This window comes from Aedes albopictus, chromosome 1 (assembly GCF_035046485.1).
Source record: "Aedes albopictus strain Foshan chromosome 1, AalbF5, whole genome shotgun sequence".
NCBI lineage: Eukaryota > Metazoa > Arthropoda > Insecta > Diptera > Culicidae > Aedes > Aedes albopictus.
The window spans coordinates 281,424,950-281,443,941 of NC_085136.1; the positions used below are offsets into that span (position 1 = coordinate 281,424,950).

General features: G+C 30.5%; 1 protein-coding gene and 1 pseudogene across 1 annotated transcript; one reads left to right on the forward strand and one right to left on the reverse strand.

Annotated features, from left to right (window-relative positions):
- Window positions 1-910: 910 nt before the first annotated feature.
- Window positions 911-1,550, forward strand: LOC115259592 (adenylate kinase-like; annotated as a pseudogene).
- Window positions 1,551-8,154: 6,604 nt separating this feature from the next.
- Window positions 8,155-9,206, reverse strand: LOC115259591 (uncharacterized). The gene is made up of 3 exons (XM_029860308.2): window positions 8,958-9,206; window positions 8,653-8,902; window positions 8,155-8,588 (listed from the first exon to the last, which is right to left on the reverse strand). Exons 1-3 carry the CDS (start codon window positions 9,094-9,096, stop codon window positions 8,429-8,431), a joined length of 549 nt encoding a protein of 182 aa, XP_029716168.1. The 5' UTR covers window positions 9,097-9,206; the 3' UTR covers window positions 8,155-8,428.
- Between the last annotated feature and the right edge of the window lie 9,786 nt (window positions 9,207-18,992).

The window sequence follows — 18,992 nt, forward strand, 5'->3', positions numbered from 1 at the left end:
AGCACAACTTACCTCGGAGGTGGTCGTCCAAAGAGTGGCCTATTCATTGCATGTGTCTTATGCGTATTCGTTGAGGGAGCACCGTATAACGGCTTCGAATTGTCATACTAACGTGTACGGCAAATTAAGTCCCATTTACACTGGTCGCATGCATGAGGGATGCCACACAAGTTGTATTGTAAAGAGGAGAGCATATAGAAAAAGGATAGAAAGATACAAAGTAGTTGGGAAGGGACGGGTCACACACGGCATCTCTGTTCAGATCTTTATTCTGCATTGCAGTTTTGTTTGCTTCACAACAATTTCACGTTGACTGGCAACAGTCAACAATACCCGGAATAAGTCATCTGCTGAACCACCGGAGCAATGACTTCGTCATACACTGTCTCGAACTTTAGAGTGAATCCTTGAGTGAATATACGAGCTTTACACGGACAGAAATGTTCTCTGATTAATATAACCTTTTCCATAGTTCACTCAACTTTCGAATATATGCTAGGCATAATTGCTTCAAATGGTTGTTTCACAATGATTTGATGTCTACATCAAGCATATGTTTCATTTAAATGAACATCATTGAATACCAACCATCAAATGCTTAAATTAAGTATAATATGTCATTACTTGAACCCGCGTTGAGCGAGCCTCCAGACTGCTGTCTACTCAGGCATTATCCATCATGGCGGCGGCAGCGGCGGTAGAAAGTGACGACGGCGATATTGTCGTCTTGTCTTCATTTGATTGAAAATCCAGTTGCTTTCCTGGGAAATTAAAAAGTGTGCTTTTCTTCTGTGCGGAATTCACCACTTCAGGTAAGTGTGCCACCGGTAATGGGCATGAATTTGTAAACTAATGATGTATTTTTTTCTTTCTAATATTTGCCAGGTGCAGCCCACCGATCGCCACCGAAATGGCCACAAATGCAGCAGTCGTAGCACCAAAACCGAAGAGATACCGGAATCAACGCAATCGGAACACAGGTTCCGCTGGTAAAGGAGAAATTCTGCGATTGCCACATGTCGACAGATGACATGCTGCGAGTGGATATTTTCGCTGGCGCTGGGCGCCCAGCTCAAGAAGGTGACGAAAGATGGCAAGTTGACAATGATCTGGTGGAGGACATAATCGACTCCAATCTGGACAACCCGGACTGCAGACATGGATTCTTCGTGAGCGGTTTCCTTTGGGCGGTTGTGAAAATCGAAAAATTGGACGACCTGCTGGAAAAGCTCTAGGCCGGACTGGATGCCCAGCTGGACTTCGGATGCGACGACAGTTGCTGGTGTGTCGTACGATATCACAAAGAGAAGGTCCCTATGATGGACGGCGTGACCGGGGAGCTCTTTTGATGGGCTGAAGAGACCTAATTACCTAAACATTATTTATAAAAATAAACAATTTTTGTTTTGCTACTTGAACGTTCCTGTAATGGTGGTATTCAGTGCAATATGTTACATTTTGAACATATTGCACTTAAATACGACCATTTTAGAAATGTTTATTTAAAATCGAAAAGCTTTTGATGATTCTAGGAATGCAACATAACCTCAACCTATCGATTTTTTGTACATGCTCAAAGCAACCATCCGATATAGTTAATTTGGCCCTCAAGTGAAGGGTTAAGTTGAACATGACCATGCTTGAATCTATCATAACAATAAATGAGCTGTCAAACCATTAACAATAAATATTGTTGAGGCATGCATATGTCTTGCTCCATTCAGTTCAACAATTATAATTATTTTAGGCTTCTGGTATGCTTTGATTTATGGTATTATGCGTAATACAATCTCAAAAAGGGCTTATATAAAAGTCAGTGCACAAATATGCTTGTTCGCGACCGTAATATGATTGATATGACTTTATTTTTTTCTCCGTGTATAGGTTTTCATCTTCGTTTAGCTTCCGTTTGAAGATCTATTTGCAGCCAACCGTCTAGCGTCCTGGCGGTAAAATCGTCGGGCTGCCAGGTGCCATTATATTGCAACGACGTCATCTAATCGTCCATAGCTGACTTCCACAATTCCGCTTCAGGTCCTTTGATGCTTCATTAAATGTCCTCGGGTCATCAGTTAGCTTTCGTGTCTTAATGGTGGTCTCTTGGTTTCGTTGCGGCAATACTGCCCTCGTGCTACGCATCGCGCCAACGCATGACTCCATGACTCTCAAGTTCGTCTTCATTTGGTGTATCGTTAAAGCTGGATGGAACCTCAGGCTTCTCATCAACAAGATGATGTCTTCATCAGACATCTCTGCATCAAATTCAGGATTGAACGGAATGACTTTGACTTTATTTTTTCCACAATTTGCGACGATACCTGTCCTCGTACTTGTCTCTCCGTTTCTCATCGCGCAACTATTTCTGCGTTTTTCCATCAAATTCTCCTAGAATTATTACAGATATTCTAACTGTGGTACCTTCAGGTATTCTACTAGAGATTTCTTCTAGCATTCCTGCTGAGACTCTTCCTAGTATTTTTTCCGGAAATCCCTTTGTGGATTCTTCCAAAGATTTCTTCGAGGATTAATCAGGACTTAATCCTGAGATTTCATCTAGGGGTTCTTCCACAAATTCCGCATGAGATTGCTCCAGGAACTCATAATGGTCTTTCTCCATGTATTCCAGCTGCGATTCATTAAGCAATTCCTTTTAGGACCCCTCAAGAAATTCTAACTTTGGTATTTCCAGGAATACTTTGTGGGATTCCGCTAGGGATTTTTGCAGTGATTCTTCCAGCAAAATCCTACTAGGATTTCTCTATAAATTCCTTCTATAATACTTTTCAGAATTCTACGAACTTCTCTAGAAATTCTTGGTTATTCTAGAAATTCTAGAATTCTTGGTCATTCAAGTCAATCTTTCTGGAATTATTGCAGAAGTTCCTGCGGTGATTCCTCCAGGAACATCTTCAAAGATTCAATCCAGAAATTCCAACAGGGATCCCTCAAGCAATTGCAACTGTGGTTCTACCATTCCTCCTAGGACTCCTCTATATTTTTTTTTACTGAAATAACTTCAGGAGTTCTTGTAGGGATTTTTCTAGAAATTTCTCGTGCGATTCTTTCACGAATTTTTGCTGGGATTATTCATGGCAATATTTCTGAGCTTCCTCCAGAAGTTCCTCCGATGATTCCTCCTGGAATTCCTTCAGGGATTTTATCCAGGGATTCCTCCAGTATCTTCACGCAGAAAAATAACACATGTATTAAAACCAAGTTTAACCCTTTGGAGCCGGAGGGGTCATATATGACCCCGGCGATGAAACCGAGCATAACAAACGTGTTCGACACCAGCGAGGTTGCGTCGACAGCGGCGAAACAAATCGGCTCCAAAAGGTTAAAGAGACTTCATTTAAGTCGCGAGGTTTGTTGAATAAAAAAAAAATTTTTTTTTTTTTCAATATTGGAGAATGCACTTCGCCAATAATGAGCAAGATGATTCAGTTTTACCCTCAGCTTTTCAAGAGCAGATCTAGTCGTGAACGATAGCTCGCTATCAGTGAAACACATTGAAACAGTACCCCTGTTCAATTCTCGCACGCCTTTTTTTATTTCGTTGTCATTTTTAAACAAAAATGTTTTGTTTTTGAATCTAAGTTCATGTATATTTGTTTCTAAAAAATATAGTCTTTGAATTTACAAAATTGCCTAGATTCAAAGCAGTGATGTTTTAGATTCAAAGCAAAAAAGTATTTGAAACTTGGCTTGATTTTAGAAATAGTGAAATTAATGCTTTGAAACTAATACCAAATGTATTAGATTCAAAGCAAAATGGTATAGCCGTGGTTCAATGATTTATTTTCTTTGATTCAAAGCACTTTGATTCAAGAACTAAAAAATCAATATATTTTTTTCTGCGTGTTCTTATGGAATTCCTCCAGGAGCTCTTTGTGGCCTGCCTCCAGAAATTTCAGAAATTCCGCAAGCAATTTCTCCTTAGGTTGAAAATTCTTGTTAGGACTCCTCCAGAGATTCAAACTGTGGTACTTCAGAAATTCTTCTAGGGATTCTTCTGAAGCTATGTCCTGGCTTTCTTGCTGGGACCTTCCGCTTAATCCTCCTGGGATTCTTGCAGATTTTTTTTCGGTTGTTCTTCCAGGGATTTCTTTAAGAACTCATCCATGAATTCTACCAGAGATTTTATCCGTAGATTCCTCCAGAAATTCCTCATGGAACTCCTGCAGAAACACATCTTGGCCTTCCTCCAAGGGTTCCTCAAATAACTCTTCCTGAGGTTCTTCCAGCAATTCTTCCTCCAGAAATTCTAACTATAATACCTCCAGGAATTCTCAAAGTAATTCATATAGGAATTTATCTTGGCATTCTTGCTGGAATTCTTCCTGAGATCCCTTCAGAAATCCCTCCCGCGATTCCTTCAGGGTCTTCTCTATGCATCCATCCAGGATACCTCTACTGGTTCTTTCAGGGGCTTCTTTAGGTATTCCTCCAGGTATTTCTTCAAGAAATTTCTCTTTGGATTCTCTCAGGCATTCATGATGGGGTTTAAAAAAATCAAGAAATTCCTGTACAGTTTCCTCTAGCAATTCCTTCTAGGATTTCTGCTGAATTTCCTACAATAATACATCCCACGATGCTTCTAAGAATTCCTACAAAGATGTTTCTTGAGATTCTTCAAAAGGAATGATAGAACCACAGACAAACAGACGTAACTCTTAGAGGAATTTCATCAAAAACTTTTGTCCGGTGTCATTTTCATGAGCACACTGCCACCTGTTGGTAGAACCGCGCGCGACACTGTCGGCCATGATAGGTTTCGATTTGACGTTTTGCTGACACGCACACTACTACACAAATTGCCTGTAATTTTCGTTTGCATCATTCAGCAACGTGTACACTGGTAAACGCCAAAGCGATCGAACACTAGCGCATCTGGTGGAACAATCGCGCAAATCAAATGAAATTTAAATTGATCGTTAAATGCATGTGCCAAGCCGTTTTGAAGAGTGTTACGTCTGTTTGTCTGTGATAGAACCACAGTTGCAATTGCTTGAGGGATTACAGCTGGAATTTCTGGATTAAATCGTTGAAGCTTTGAAGAAGAAGAAGAAGAAGAACCGGGGGAATCCTAAGAGAAGTTCCTTGAATAAATACCTGGAGGAATAGGGTCTGGGACCATTTGGGCAGGAGCACCTATTTTGGGCACTTGCTGCTATAACTCAGTCCATTTCAAACCGATTAACCTGAATTTTTGAACACAGCTAGATACTGCGCTTTCCTGATCGTATTTCAAAAATCAAGTCAATCGGTTCAATATTTGCTGAGTTATAGCAGCAAGTGCCCAAAATAGGTGCTCCTGCTCAAATGGTCCCAGACCCTACCTACAGTTTTCCTTGGAAAAATCGTTAGAGGTATTCTGGAGAACTCCATAGATTCCTTGATGAAATCGCAGGAGACATTTCTGCTGCAAATATACCAGCAAAAATCCCTAGAGGAATCTCACGAAGTATTCCTGGAAATACCCCAGTTAGAATTTCTTGAGGGGTCAAAATAGGAATTCCTTGAGGAATACATGGAGAAAGACCAATACGAGTACCTGGAGAATTCCCATGAGGAATTTCTGAAAGAACCCCTGGATGAAATCTGAGGAAGAAGTCCTGATTAATCCTTGAAGAAATCCCTTCATATCCGGGAAAATATTAGGAATAATCCCAGCAGGAATGCTAGAAGAAAGAAATTGCAAATGAGTCTACTAAGGCCTACTGTTTAGGCGAAATAGGCTATGTTGTCCACGTTAACACTACCCAAGTAACCAGTAAGCATTTAAAATAGCATTCCTCTAGCATTATAGTAGTCCTTACGACAAGGCATTTAATGCTAATTGACCATATATGCACCTATAGTGCTACCCCACAACAGGTTTTGGCAAAATAACGGGCTGTCTGAGTGGAGCACCTTCAGGAACAACCCGGGAGCTTCTTGACAGCTGCCGAACAACGTCAGCGTACCTAAAAATTTTGGTCCGGGTGGTACTGTCAGATTCAAAGCGGCAAGCGCTACTTTTGAAAAGGACGAAAACCGACAATAACAAACCGCACAAAAAAATATTAAAACATTAAACTAAAGCCTTAATTTGTTGTTTGCGCTTTTTTTGTGGTAGATAAATGCAAATTAAGTGCGGCATGATGAATTTGTTTACTAGAAGCGAACATTATGTCTATAAAACGGGTAAAGGCAAAATAGTCGGCTTTCATAATATTAATAAGAAACTCATGTTTTCTTCTAGTGCGGTTATTAAGCACCATCAAGTAATAAATTAGGTTACTTATGCTAACATTTTACAGCTACATATCTGGCGGCAAAGCCAAAACGGAAGTTAAAAATAATCATTTGCAGATGTTTTTTTTTCGAGTTTGTTCTTTGGTTTGGTCTAGTATGCGCAGTCACCAATTATATGCAAGACCGTTTAAACATGTGCTTTTATTACATTTCTTAGAACAACAAAAAGAAAAATCAAAATAATTTCAATTTAATGAACATTAGTTTTTGCGCTTCTGTTGAATACGTCCTTTTGATACGAAACGCTAGCCTCTTGTTGGCTTCCACTCACCACGAAACAAAAAGATGTTTTCGCATGGACAAAAATGGTTGCGTCAGTGAAGGATGGACCCGTTGGTTACGAACAGTAGCGACATCTGCGATTTGCAAGTAGGTACGCGAAACTGAGCTCATCTGTGAAGTTACGGGGGGGTTGTTCAGGAACGTCGTATCAAAATGTCAAAAAAAGCGTAACGCCTCGTCCAGCAAAAAAAAAAAACAAAAATAGATTTACGTCTGCTTCTCGCTCTCTCAGCGTTCCCGCTTCCTCGTCCTTGCACACTCCAGCTGATCAATGAGAGTATATTACAGGTGGGGAAGAAGAAGAGATGGCTATGTATTAGTAAGCAAAGAAAAATGTAAACACAAATAGTGACGTCACTATTTGACACGCGTTCTTATGGGAGCTCGCTTTGCTTGTAGTAGTGGCATGTTTTGTACCAGACACGGATCTCACGCACACGAAGTATCGTCTTCCCCACCTCTATTAGACTCTCATTGCCAGCTGATGTTAGGTAGTACCTTTTTGCATGTTTTAGCAGTTATTGGTGTTTGAACCTACGATCCGGAGATTACTCAATCATGTTTGCTGCTTAAGTTTCTGCTCCACGCTCCAGAATATGCTGCAGGGCTGCAGGTATTCCGATGTCGTGCGTTGATTTTATCCTCAATATAAAGAATGATTTGAAACTGAAAACAGCTTCGGTTCCAACACCCAAAACTTGTTTTCAAATAGATATTCCATTTTGTAAACAGCACTTTCGTTCCCTCTACGATCTATGGCATATGATTGCCTCTTGCGAATAATCTTATGATCCGCCAAGGTTTCCACCAATTCGGTATATATTTTCCGACGAAATGAGAATGATAATGGCCATGTTCCCAAACCAAACCAGCCGCAGCAATGTTTTCTGCTGAGCAGTGAATCAAAATTCAACCATCGCGCAACAATAATGACAATGTCGCAACCTGTATTTCGAGATCATGTCATTATCTGTTACCAGTAGGGATAAAGAGTAATCGTCGCACCTTCTTTGTTGCTTGTTTTATGGCTCTTTTGTCTGACAACTCTCTTCACTGCGGCTGAGCCTTTGGATGAAAGGGAAAAACGAATAAGCAGCTCAGATGTGCTACCTAATTTGTTAATAGAGGCATAAACCCTGTAAGAGAGAGACAGCAATGCGCTGTCAAACGCATAACATATCTCCCATACTCTTTGCTCTTAGCATTTGAAGGGCAGTTGAAAAGCATTCTGAATGCTTCCGAGCAAAAACACCTCAAGGACCTCAAGCAGTTGAAATGCTAATTAACGGTCACAAGCTTTTGAGTAGCACAGCTTATGCTAATCCAAGGCAGCTATGCATTCGAACTGCTTTTGTAGGGCAGGAAGCAGTTGAAATGCTTATTACGGTCTACTGTACGGCTTATTCAAATGCTTAGTTGGTTACCTGGGTAGTTTTTACGCGACACGAATGCACAATTATTGTGTAAAGTGTCAATAACAAACAAACAACTAGTTTTTACATGGTGCCTAAGATAAGTACATTTATTTCTAACAACTAGAATAAATAAACTCATTCCAATCATTTCTTAGATCTAGCATTAAACAAGTCTCTCAATAAAAGTTGAACGCAAAAGCTTATTATCCAAATACACTTTGCTACATAAAGTGTTTATGAAAATCATCCGAAAAAATGTGGGCAACAAAGCCCAAACAACAATCCGAAGCCGACTTGGCAATAAAAAGGATCCAAAGCACTGAGAATCCTTGTGGACGGGGATGTTCACAAAATTGTTTCAAGGCAAATAAATTCGTTTAATACAAAATTTAATAAATTAAAATAAAATTATTTAGAGAATACTTACGTAAAGCTTAGTCTTTAAGAATTTCGTCCCAGGAGGAAATGTTACTCGCAGCAGCAGTCACCATTTCCTCCAGTTTATCTCTCTGCATTACGGCCGGTAGCAGCAAGGCCACATTACTCTTATCGATGCTCTGGCAAATGGTCCGCTTCAGGAATATAAACTTCCGCCTAAAAAGAAAAAAAAAATCAATCACTTTGTTCGATCTGAATTATCCCATCTCCCATCACTTACTGCTCTTTCTCCAGTGCCACCACCTGGTCCTCGGTTAGCAGAGCACCATCTCCGGGTGCTATAGCAGGCTGTTCCATTTCCGCCAGTCTCTCCTTCAGCTGTCGGTCTTCTTCGTTCAACTTGGCCAATCGATCCTCCATCTCGCCGAGGCACTCACGAACGGCTTGACTGGCCTTTTGCTGCTCGGCAATATCTTGCTCCAACTGCTTGGAGTTTTGGCGCGCTTCATGGGCGCGGTGGGCTAAAAGTTCTGCGGGAAAACAGTTGAGGAAACGAATTTGAAATTTTTCTGAATCAATTCTTACCGTTCACTTTGGCGATTTTCTCCGCTCGTGCCGTCAGTTGCTCCGAGGTCTGGGAAATCACGGCACTTTCCGCACAAATCAACTGCAGCCAACTGCTGAACTCGGCCAAAGTTAGCGGTCGATTCAGAAACGATGCCATTGTAAATTGAATATGCTTTGGAGCGATATTTTTTGTAATATTCCTAGCAAATCCTGGAGAAATTCTGAAAACTTTGGATGGAAATCGGTTGAAATTTTAAAGCAAAACAACAACAAACCAAGTTCGAAATTCGAACTTGCACGGAAACAAAAATCAATCCTTTTTTATGTCGACTCTTCATTACACGAAAAAAACAGACTACTCAACGCGGAGAAACTGAATAACTCATAAATTTTTCTTTTTAACTTAAATTTGAGTTCTTTTTCATCACTCTTTTCATGCGCTCATTCTAAATATTGTGGATTTAGCACTAAATTGGTGTCGAAAGTAACTTCATTGACTTCCGCTGCCTTTCCTTTGCGTTAAACATAACGTCGGAAGTAGTGCGCTGTATAGAACATCACATTTATTGTCGCAGCAGCACTAACCTGCAATTCGCTGGAGAGTTCAGTGACGCGACAATGTCTGGCGACGTCAACAGAACTGTCATTGCTGTTCTGACATTTTGGAATTGATGAACATGAATAGATCTTTTTTCACAATTTCAAATGCAAACACAAATGCTGTGCTAAATAATTTGGTTGTTGAAGAGCAAACCTTAAGAAATTGTATTTTTTTAAGGGAAAGTTTATTACAAGTCGCGCACTCAAGACCACCAATGTATCTATAGCACAGAGAACAGACGTTTAAGCTCGAACAAAAATACGTTGAAATCGTGTGTAAAGGATTTAAGTGTACTTCAACGCCACCAACGGAGACTGCCCCACATATAAAGTCGATTTGACCCCATGATGGCAGTGTTCATCGTTAAAATACACTAGCCCACAAAGCGACACGAGCGCCAAACGGCCAAAAATGGCGAGCACTGGAAACAAATATGACAACACAATAATGTAAGTGATGGGACGCTAGCGCCGCGCAGCGGGAGCATAACCACATACTCTGAAATGACCGTTACAAAGTTTTACACAAGGCAAAAAGCGAAGATAGACGTCTGTTCTCTGTGTCTATATACTATGAACGTCACCAGATTAGCACATCGGTCTAGCGACACATCGCTTCTGATTTTCTTCTGTAGGCACAATACTATACATCGCACTACTTCCGACGTTATGCTTAACGCATAGGAAAGGCAGCGGAAGTCAATGAAGTTACTTCCGACACCAATTTGGTGCTAAATACACAATATTGTTGTCAGAGAAGGAAGAGTGCAACAGCTCTACTCGACATATTCATTGACTTTCATTCAGTATTGAGAGTATCGAACAGCTGAATATGAATATGCAGGCAAGTGAATGAAAATAGGGTCCTAAAATTAAAGACGAAATCTCGCTTATATTGAATAATACGATCAAGCATGGTATTCTAATCGGAATTGTACTTTACTCGAACTTGAAAAACAAAGAAATAATGAGAAAATTCGAAATAAGTAAAATGATAAATAGTTCTACTTTGACATTTGAGGTCAACCTTGTGTGACTGAGCTTGACATTTTTCGCACTGGGATTTCAAAAATGTTCCTATCTGACATACACGGTGAAAAAAAAATCACTCAAAGTATGTGTTATAAGCTAGGGACGAGACAAAAGGTTAAAAAAAATAAAAATTATTTGTTTTCAACTACGGTTAATAAAAACGTCAAAAATTGAGTAAATATGTACTCTTGAACCATATATTGTGGTTTAAAACAAGAATCCCGACAGGACTTTAGGAGCCTATTGCCGCTCGGTGAACTTCAGCACGTCTGTTCGAAAATTTTGCGCACTGGTTGGAAGTCAATTTCACCGCAGCGACTTTAATGATTTGCACTTGGATATGCACACGATTTTGTTCGTTACAGGTGAGTGAATTTACAGCCTATTATAACAGACTAATTTCAAGACCTCGACCTTTTGTAAATTATATTTAGCGTGTTACACTGATCTGACAGCTCTGACCTCGGCTCTGACAGTAAAGGACTAAACATAAATTACGTAATGTGGGTACCGAGGATTGTTCACAATCTGCAAACTTTACTGCGAAAAAAATCGCGACCATGACGCCGCTGCTGTTATATTATGCCTCTCAAGAAAAATCAGAATATGGCGATTATTGCGGAGATTCCACCTGTTTAGACTCCTGCGCGAAAATTAGTTGCGTGGATTTTTCTTGCGTGGGCCCACAGATATAAAACCAGACCACGTCCTGGTGAATATTTTACGCTGTGTTGTTAGGTACACATTTGGTGATAGTTTTGCATTGTAAACAAACATTTATAACGCACATACGCTGAAAATGAGCCTAATCATTTATTTGCGTCGGAATCTATAAATCTTCACAACGAGCAATATCTGCCGCTCGCTTCTGATATAAGCGCGACAGTCACTTATCATAACAGCGTTACCAGATTTAAAAGTATATAATTCCATTATATGGAGTTTGCCAGCAAGAACACTCATTCCACTGAGTTACTCTTGCCGTTCGTCACAAATACATTCTAAAACATCTGTCACTTCGCGAAACCCACGTGCTTTTGTTTTTGGCGGGAACACTTTTTCTTTTGTTTTGCCTTGCGACTGTCATGCGGCGGTATGCCTTGCGAGCGTACGACCGCCGCAGAACTCTAATAAAAGATAAGCGCGACAATATTATTAAGCGCGACAATATTATGCTTTTGGTCGAAATACGAAGTGACCGAACGTGCGAAAATTGATTTTTAACCTACTTAGAAATGTCGCAACTCAATTTGGATTAGTGCATATTGTTGCTCTTAATTAGCTTAATGATGCGCAACAGAAAAAATAGATTCAAATTTACTTCGCAGCTGCAACTTCGCATATGCTTCTAGCGACGACTTCGATTTGGTGGTGCGACGATAATATGTACTCAAAAGAGAGTAAAGCGCATTTTTTTTTTTGGTGAGTGAGTTTAAAACTACTCAGTTTGAGGTAATAATATTGTTACTAACTTTCGACCAACTTTTCACGCTAACCCTCAGTTACCCAGATTGGTGTCAAAGCGACCCAGACTGAGCAAAACTGCAGTTACTCTAAACTGAGTAAAGGCACCTTTACTCTAATCTGGGTTACCGATGTTGGTGGCAAAATCTGGGTAAACGATACCCAGCTCATTTGGGGCCTTGATTTTGTTAAATTATTTCCAATTTAGATTTTAAATAAAAAGCTCTTAATTGCCATGTGCTGTTCACTTACCTGATGCTGGAAAACAGTTCCCCGGAATAATTCCACTGTTTTCCCGTCATTTATCGGCATATTTTTCGCGAAATAATTCATAGTTTTCTGCGTTCTCTTGACCGCTGCCATATTCTCAAGTCGAAAAGTGACAAAGTGCCGATTACCCAGATCTTTACCCAAATTCAACGAATCTGGGTTTTCGGGTTACCCGGATTTTGACAACTGCCAACAACCCAGTACGGAGGGTTAGCCTAACATTAGCCTAATGTGAGACTAACTGGCCAGCATGTTAGGCTAACTTTTTGTCTCACTTTTGGCAAATGTTAGTCTAAAATTAGACAGATATGACACACTTTTGTTAGACATGTTGCAAATTCGAAACATGTTTGTTAGTCTAACATTAGACTAACGTTAGACATGTTTTACTATGGGCTGTTAGACAAATGTTAGGCATAAATTTTATGCTGCTTGTTTTCATTCCAGCTGTCATCCGAGCAAGAAGTGTGATTGTAGTAGTGAACTTTTATCGGCGTTCACTACTACAACCGCACTTCTGCCTCGAATGAAAGCTGGACGAAACATATTTAATAAAAAAAATCGGAGCCTGTTTAAATTTTAATTTTAATTTTATTTTAATTTTAATTTTAATTTTAATTTTAATTTTATTTTAATTTTATTTGAATTTAAATTTGAATTTGAATTTGAATTTGAATTTGAATTTCAATTTTAATTTTAATTTTAATTTTAATTTTAATTTTAATTTTAATTTTAATTTTAATTTTAATTTTAATTTTAATTTTAATTTTAATTTTAATTTTAATTTTAATTTTAATTTTAATTTTAATTTTAATTTTAATTTTAATTTTAATTTTAATTTTATTTTTAATTTTATTTTTAATTTTAATTTTAATTTTAATTTTAATTTTAATTTTAATTTTAATTTTAATTTTAATTTTAATTTTAATTTTAATTTTAATTTTAATTTTAATTTTAATTTTAATTTTAATTTTAATTTTAATTTTAATTTTAATTTTAATTTTAATTTTAATTTTAATTTTAATTTTAATTTTAATTTTAATTTTAATTTTAATTTTAATTTTAATTTTAATTTTAATTTTAATTTTAATTTTAATTTTAATTTTAATTTTAATTTTAATTTTAATTTTAATTTTAATTTTAATTTTAATTTTAATTTTAATTTTAATTTTAATTTTAATTTTAATTTTAATTTTAATTTTAATTTTAATTTTAATTTTAATTTTAATTTTAATTTTAATTTTAATTTTAATTTTAATTTTAATTTTAATTTTAATTTTAATTTTAATTTTAATTTTAATTTTAATTTTAATTTTAATTTTAATTTTAATTTTAATTTTAATTTTAATTTTAATTTTAATTTTAATTTTAATTTTAATTTTAATTTTAATTTTAATTTTAATTTTAATTTTAATTTTAATTTTAATTTTAATTTTAATTTTAATTTTAATTTTAATTTTAATTTTAATTTTAATTTTAATTTTAATTTTAATTTTAATTTTAATTTTAATTTTAATTTTAATTTTAATTTTAATTTTAATTTTAATTTTAATTTTAATTTTAATTTTAATTTTAATTTTAATTTTAATTTTAATTTTAATTTTAATTTTAATTTTAATTTTAATTTTAATTTTAATTTTAATTTTAATTTTAATTTTAATTTTAATTTTAATTTTAATTTTAATTTTAATTTTAATTTTAATTTTAATTTTAATTTTAATTTTAATTTTAATTTTAATTTTAATTTTAATTTTAATTTTAATTTTAATTTTAATTTTAATTTTAATTTTAATTTTAATTTTAATTTTAATTTTAATTTTAATTTTAATTTTAATTTTAATTTTAATTTTAATTTTAATTTTAATTTTAATTTTAATTTTAATTTTAATTTTAATTTTAATTTTAATTTTAATTTTAATTTTAATTTTAATTTTAATTTTAATTTTAATTTTAATTTTAATTTTAATTTTAATTTTAATTTTAATTTTAATTTTAATTTTAATTTTAATTTTAATTTTAATTTTAATTTTAATTTTAATTTTAATTTTAATTTTAATTTTAATTTTAATTTTAATTTTAATTTTAATTTTAATTTTAATTTTAATTTTAATTTTAATTTTAATTTTAATTTTAATTTTAATTTTAATTTTAATTTTAATTTTAATTTTAATTTTAATTTTAATTTTAATTTTAATTTTAATTTTAATTTTAATTTTAATTTTAATTTTAATTTTAATTTTAATTTTAATTTTAATTTTAATTTTAATTTTAATTTTAATTTTAATTTTAATTTTAATTTTAATTTTAATTTTAATTTTAATTTTAATTTTAATTTTAATTTTAATTTTAATTTTAATTTTAATTTTAATTTTAATTTCAATTTTAATTTTAATTTTAATTTTAATTTTAATTTTAATTTTAATTTTAATTTTAATTTTAATTTTAATTTTAATTTTAATTTTAATTTTAATTTTAATTTTAATTTTAATTTTAATTTTAATTTTAATTTTAATTTTAATTTTAATTTTAATTTTAATTTTAATTTTAATTTTAATTTTAATTTTAATTTTAATTTTAATTTTAATTTTAATTTTAATTTTAATTTTAATTTTAATTTTAATTTTAATTTTAATTTTAATTTTAATTTTAATTTTAATTTTAATTTTAATTTTAATTTTAATTTTAATTTTAATTTTAATTTTAATTTTAATTTTAATTTTAATTTTAATTTTAATTTTAATTTTAATTTTAATTTTAATTTTAATTTTAATTTTAATTTTAATTTTAATTTTAATTTTAATTTTAATTTTAATTTTAATTTTAATTTTAATTTTAATTTTAATTTTAATTTTAATTTTAATTTTAATTTTAATTTTAATTTTAATTTTAATTTTAATTTTAATTTTAATTTTAATTTTAATTTTAATTTTAATTTTAATTTTAATTTTAATTTTAATTTTAATTTTAATTTTAATTTTAATTTTAATTTTAATTTTAATTTTAATTTTAATTTTAATTTTAATTTTAATTTTAATTTTAATTTTAATTTTAATTTTAATTTTAATTAAATTAAATAAATTAAAATTAAAATTAAAATTAAAATTAAAATTAAAATTAAAATTAAAATTAAAATTAAAATTAAAATTAAAATTAAAATTAAAATTAAAATTAAAATTAAAATTAAAATTAAAATTAAAATTAAAATTAAAATTAAAATTAAAATTAAAATTAAAATTAAAATTAAAATTAAAATTAAAATTAAAATTAAAATTAAAATTAAAATTAAAATTAAAATTAAAATTAAAATTAAAATTAAAATTAAAATTAAAATTAAAATTAAAATTAAAATTAAAATTAAAATTAAAATTAAAATTAAAATTAAAATTAAAATTAAAATTAAAATTAAAATTAAAATTAAAATTAAAATTAAAATTAAAATTAAAATTAAAATTAAAATTAAAATTAAAATTAAAATTAAAATTAAAATTAAAATTAAAATTAAAATTAAAATTAAAATTAAAATTAAAATTAAAATTAAAATTAAAATTAAAATTAAAATTAAAATTAAAATTAAAATTAAAATTAAAATTAAAATTAAAATTAAAATTAAAATTAAAATTAAAATTAAAATTAAAATTAAAATTAAAATTAAAATTAAAATTAAAATTAAAATTAAAATTAAAATTAAAATTAAAATTAAAATTAAAATTAAAATTAAAATTAAAATTAAAATTAAAATTAAAATTAAAATTAAAATTAAAATTAAAATTAAAATTAAAATTAAAATTAAAATTAAAATTAAAATTAAAATTAAAATTAAAATTAAAATTAAAATTAAAATTAAAATTAAAATTAAAATTAAAATTAAAATTAAAATTAAAATTAAAATTAAAATTAAAATTAAAATTAAAATTAAAATTAAAATTAAAATTAAAATTAAAATTAAAATTAAAATTAAAATTAAAATTAAAATTAAAATTAAAATTAAAATTAAAATTAAAATTAAAATTAAAATTAAAATTAAAATTAAAATTAAAATTAAAATTAAAATTAAAATTAAAATTAAAATTAAAATTAAAATTAAAATTAAAATTAAAATTAAAATTAAAATTAAAATTAAAATTAAAATTAAAATTAAAATTAAAATTAAAATTAAAATTAAAATTAAAATTAAAATTAAAATTAAAATTAAAATTAAAATTAAAATTAAAATTAAAATTAAAATTAAAATTAAAATTAAAATTAAAATTAAAATTAAAATTAAAATTAAAATTAAAATTAAAATTAAAATTAAAATTAAAATTAAAATTAAAATTAAAATTAAAATTAAAATTAAAATTAAAATTAAAATTAAAATTAAAATTAAAATTAAAATTAAAATTAAAATTAAAATTAAAATTAAAATTAAAATTAAAATTAAAATTAAAATTAAAATTAAAATTAAAATTAAAATTAAAATTAAAATTAAAATTAAAATTAAATTTAAAATTAAAATTAAAATTAAAATTAAAATTAAAATTAAAATTAAAATTAAAATTAAAATTAAAATTAAAATTAAAATTAAAATTAAAATTAAAATTAAAATTAAAATTAAAATTAAAATTAAAATTAAAATTAAAATTAAAATTAAAATTTAAATTAAAATTAAAATTAAAATTAAAATTAAAATTAAAATTAAAATTAAAATTAAAATTAAAATTAAAATTAAAATTAAAATTAAAATTAAAATTAAAATTAAAATTAAAATTAAAATTAAAATTAAAATTAAAATTAAAATTAAAATTAAAATTAAAATTAAAATTAAAATTAAAATTAAAATTAAAATTAAAATTAAAATTAAAATTAAAATTAAAATTAAAATTAAAATTAAAATTAAAATTAAAATTAAAATTAAAATTAAAATTAAATTTAAAATTAAATTTTTTTTTTTTTTTTTTTTTTTGAAGAGTGACCAGGTGGAGCTGCAGGACAGCTGATAGCAAAGCCTGGACCCTTTCCCAACTTTCCCCCTACTAGGACCAATACTCACGATGGACTAGACGATGTCGTCAACTTGAGCAAAGTGTGTAGTAATTAGCATTGGGTCGTAGTAGTTTTTAAAAATACTGTTTTTAACTTTTCCCAACGCAATAGTGTTTTGATCGAATGGAAGCTCCAAAGATGATTTGATAATTGAACAATATTTCAATAATCGAAAATCTCCGAGGTCACTGGACAACATTCAGAGATAAAAAAAAGGGTGTCTATGGCTATGTTAACGCCTTCAGAGAACTTTTCTTAAGAAATATACAAAGAGCAAAAAGAAAAAAATGTGTCGTAGCTAATTTTTAAACATTTGATATTTCTGAAAATTATTCGAAGACAGCTACCAGAGCTAGCGTTTTTAGCCGATATGGGCAACTAATTTTTCTGACAGCTTCCCCAAACAATATTCAGATGATATCCTCAATTATTTTATAATACATTCTGAAAATTATTTCAAGCTGATTACCAATAATGTCAATAACCGATGTTAGTCATTGACAGCACCAGCATCATCCCCAAATAACTCTCATATTAGTGTTAGATAACACTTTTTGAGCTTCCATTCGATATTGTAAAGAAATTTGTCAAACCCTATTTGTCAAAATATAGTCAATAATGTATCAAATTGTGTTCCTAATTTCGCTAGTCGTATTCTGCATATCTGTGATCATCTCAGTCCAAAGTAATATTATATCCAGCGTAACCCTTTACATTGTCAACCGTCCTAAGTCCTAACTAAATTCCTGCTTATTTTGATCAGTGAAATAATACCGTCTAAGATATAAAAACAAAAAAGTTCAGTCAACTGATTTTTGTCAAAAATAAAAATGATAATGATTTTTGTTAACTTTTGTAAATTCACAAAACCCATAAAAATAAGAAATACAAATATAAACTCCTATAATCAACAGTTTTATCTTTCCCTAATCAGTCCATAATTTTCTAATTGTAATGAATCTAATCTGTAAGGCTGTAAGTCAACTTATCCTAGCGTCCCCTGTCCTGTGTACTTTCGATTTCAAGTAATGAATGATGAGTGTAACGCAGAGGCCTCCCCTACCCACTCTTGCGTTACGTTAAATTTAACAATTATTGTTAAATTGGAGAAAATTCAATGAATACAAAGATTAGGTCTATACAAGCTGAATTATAACTTGTCTTGAACTTGTGATAAATGCACAACGGATACTCCTTTGGTTCCCATTAGCACTTACGGCCGATTCCTTCACTTGCGCTCAACTCGTAAACCAGATATATCTAGCTCAAAGTCCAAGCGGTGGTGAATAAACTGGCACTAAAGTGCTAATGGGTTAAGCCCTCCCATCGCGTCAAGATTGAATATCCAGGGGGAGGGCAGTTGATTGCAATAAAATTTTAAAATAATAAAGATTGCTTGTCAACTATTATGTATTTGTTCCACCTACAAATACTATGAAAAATGTTCAAATTCGTTCAATTGTCCTATCGGTCCTACCTAGATAAACCATGTCATTTTCTCAAGCGTAGCCTAGAAATGTCAACCTAGTCATACACAAGTAACGTTGTTCAGTTAATAAAAAGCAGTCAATTTTTGTCCAAAATGTCACGTCGAACGCATTGACGTCAACAATGCGTTTAAGTGTTCGCACGTTAGCTTCGAATCTATCAGCACATTTAAGTGCT

Excerpts from the sequence above, each read along its gene's own strand:
- LOC115259591 (XM_029860308.2), bottom strand. The coding sequence starts at position 9,096 with ATGGCATCGTTTCTGAATCGACCGCTAACTTTGGCCGAGTTCAGCAGT. Across the intron at positions 8,903-8,957 it reads GAAAATCGCCAAAGTGAACG|AACTTTTAGCCCACCGCGCC; the intron begins GTAAGAATTGAT and ends GTTTTCCCGCAG. Across the intron at positions 8,589-8,652 it reads GTGGCACTGGAGAAAGAGCA|GCGGAAGTTTATATTCCTGA; the intron begins GTAAGTGATGGG and ends TTTTCTTTTTAG.